Source organism: Apium graveolens, chromosome 7 (genome assembly GCF_009905375.1).
Source record: "Apium graveolens cultivar Ventura chromosome 7, ASM990537v1, whole genome shotgun sequence".
Taxonomy (NCBI): Eukaryota; Viridiplantae; Streptophyta; class Magnoliopsida; order Apiales; family Apiaceae; genus Apium; species Apium graveolens.
The window spans coordinates 255,374,373-255,377,584 of NC_133653.1; the positions used below are offsets into that span (position 1 = coordinate 255,374,373).

Consider the following 3,212-nt stretch of genomic DNA (forward strand, 5'->3'; position numbering starts at 1 on the left):
AATTTAACAGAGAAATCGTTAAATATCAACATTAATTACCAATTTTTTTTTGTCTTTACATATTTACGTTTTTCAAACATAATATCAATTACTCCATGATCAAACGATTTTCTAAGTATAAATAACAAGTGAATTTTTTTATAAAAAATAAAGATATGAATATATGTATATGATTTCATACACAATAATTAAAATCAGATTTCTTAATCCCCTAACTCAATTAACTATAGACATTACGCGTGAAAACCTCTCACAAAATCAAAACCAAGAATATCACAGAAATTTATATATAAAGAACACCAAAACACACTAAAATAAATCAAAGTTAGTAATGAAAACAAAAATCAATCAGACTCGAAAATTATTAGAGGAAAACAAAAGTTTAATGAAGAAAAAGGATTAAAAAAGGATTGAGGGTTTTCATGTAGAAAACCCATCTAATAGTCTACTTCGAATTTTTCTAAATATTTCAATGAACTACAAATCATTAACTAATTTTAAGTCTATGCACATTTAGGTGGATTGCATATTGTTAGTAATTTGGCAAAATTTCTTTATAATTCACAAAATATAGAAATTAGTAAATGACGATAATATAACAATATGTAATTAATAAAATTTTGGAGTTAAAGTATAATTAAAAGTACAATATATATTTTACATAAACAAAAAAATCTTTTTTCATATTGTATTATTAAGTCAGTGGATGAATAAAAATAAAATTTCGACTAACTTATTAGTTATCAAAATTCATACGGAAAATATAAAAATACACACAAACATAATACATAAATGAATTTATCAAACTAAATATATCTAAAGTAAAGAAAAATATGAGCTGAAAAATACAAATATAATATATTTTACACTAATAAGTCAAACAAAATCAATAACAATTATTTTTAAATAGCCCGGTGAGGGACTCCTTTCCGCTTTTTTTTCCTTTCAACAGTTGTCAACATACTATCTGCTGCAACTGTGTCCCTAGTTCCTGCTGCTTCGGCTGAGTCCCTATCTGCAGCAGCAGCAGTTCCGAGGTTAAGGAATGGATGATCTGTGATTTTTTCCTTCCTTGAGATAGCCTTCACCTAAATAAGATAATTTTTATTTTAGCAAAATATATCTGTATAGAATGGGAGGAGTACATTAATGTGGTTTTTAGATATGAATCGAATCCCACAGACATACACACCTTACACTCCAGGCTGCAGTAGCGGTACGCTGCAGGGTTATGAAGACTCCTTTTGCATATGTCACAGTTAGAGCTTGTCTCAGTTACCTCTTGAACCTTGATCTTGTTGTCCAAGGGATGCAGAGTTGCAACCCGCTTCTTGTTGCACTTGTACAGCTGATGTCACCATGTAAAACAACATCAGAAGAATAATGAACATTGTCATATAGATGGTATTTTCTTTATTTATTTACATAATAAAAATTCCCATGAATTTATTGTCTTCATACTACTGTTTGTTGTTATCATGATGACCCCTAATTGTACCACTAATATGAAGTGGAGAATACTAATTATGCCTAGATGGTCAGATCTATATAATAAAAATTACAAATTCTTGCATAATTGATTTATCAGAACATCAAAATATATGATTACAAGACAATAAAAAAATAAACTGATATTTAGTTTTCAAAAGTTCAATTCTGATCATGTACCTGAATCTTAGAACAATCAATCAATTTTTTCAAGTCTTTCCCAACAACAGCATCCTGGTAGACATGTCTATATATCCTTATCGTTTTATGTCCACCACATGAACCTGATGGCGAGAAGCAGTGTTTGCAAATCGGCAAATCACAATCTATGCAGTACATGGTAGTCTCATTGTTGCTCAGATTATGAGTTGAACAACTCTTGAAGAATTCTTTCTCAAGAAATGTTTGCAGCCACGCTGACATGCCTTGAACTTGTTCCTCCTGAAACTAATTCCATGTCACTAATCGAAACAAATTAATGTCGATGAAAATACACTAGACAATGTAAACATAAAGAGCGATAGTTTGAAGCCTATCTTTTAGGGATCTATACAAAAATGGTATAAAAACATAAGAATGAAACTAACAAATATATTAGTAACCAATCAAATAAGCTTGTAGTAATCATACATAGTGTTTCATACACTCTGTATGTACCTGTTCCATTGATCTTAAATCTTCACACTAACAAACTTTGGAACAAGGTACTGGAGTTCACACTTTTGGCTAATTTTGGTAACAGACTATCCAGGAATAAAATAAGGTGTTGAAGGACTTTATTTATAATAATTATAACATGTGTAGGTGGATACCACTAGTGTGGTGTTAATCGGAACATTTGACAACAAAAATCTTATTTTGAATTTATAATGACCACGGTTATGTTATTTATGCCTATTTTATATCCACTTTTTTTATAACATATTAAAAGACAATGAAGATAAATATCTATCCAACTACTAAAATAATGCACAAAAATTCACATATAATGATTTCATATATAATAAGATCTAATCTTACTAGAAAACTCGTTAATTGGAGTTATAAAATTATTTTAGAAAGATCTTCAATCTTCTAAATGATCTTAGGTAATTTATTGGCTAATTGGGTTTATTAACAATTGATCATTTAAAAAACCAAAATTCATTAATGAGTTTTTATTCAATTTAAGTAAAATATTTCTTATAATTTTATATAGTCGCTGATTAGTTGTATATATCATTTTTGGGCAACTAATAGTATTTTAAACCTAGTATATAGGGAAAATTAGATATTTAGTTTTTTGGCATTTCACTTATAGAAATTAGGCTCTAATTCTTTGACAAATTTTTAGGTTATATTACATGTTTTCTCCAAAAATTTATGAACATATGTTTTTTTTGTAATCTATTATGTATAGGTTCATTACAATAAGTGGAAATTTTTATTTATTATTTTAGATTATTTATCTATTCAATTGAGGTATGCATTATCTTATATAAATTCTCATTCCAAAAAAAATCATCCACTATCTCTAACAAACTCTATACAAACATAAGGATATAAATGATTAGAACATAGGCTTAATCTTGGGATTTGAAAAATAAATATTTTAAAAAAAATGGGCCCCTGTAGTTTAAAAAATATAGGAAAAAATACAAGGACAACCAACTATCAACAATTAAATAAATATGTAGGCCCATTCTTAATATAAAAAGACAAAGGGATAAACTAATGGCTTCATT

General features: G+C 27.9%; 1 protein-coding gene across 1 annotated transcript; it reads right to left on the reverse strand.

Annotated features, from left to right (window-relative positions):
* Positions 1-902: 902 nt before the first annotated feature.
* Positions 903-1,911, reverse strand: LOC141674696 (protein RGF1 INDUCIBLE TRANSCRIPTION FACTOR 1-like). The gene is made up of 3 exons (XM_074481401.1): positions 1,669-1,911; positions 1,193-1,348; positions 903-1,088 (listed from the first exon to the last, which is right to left on the reverse strand). The coding sequence occupies exons 1-3, from the start codon at positions 1,909-1,911 to the stop codon at positions 903-905; spliced, it is 585 nt and encodes a 194-aa protein (XP_074337502.1).
* Positions 1,912-3,212: the final 1,301 nt, after the last annotated feature.

Bases quoted from the DNA above. Each gene is read 5' to 3' on its own strand.
- LOC141674696 (XM_074481401.1), bottom strand. From the start codon at position 1,911: ATGTCAGCGTGGCTGCAAACATTTCTTGAGAAAGAATTCTTCAAGAGT. The intron at 1,349-1,668 runs GTACATGATCAG...TGGTGACATCAG, and splicing joins TTGATTGTTCTAAGATTCAG to CTGTACAAGTGCAACAAGAA. The intron at 1,089-1,192 runs GTGTGTATGTCT...TATCTTATTTAG, and splicing joins ACTGCAGCCTGGAGTGTAAG to GTGAAGGCTATCTCAAGGAA.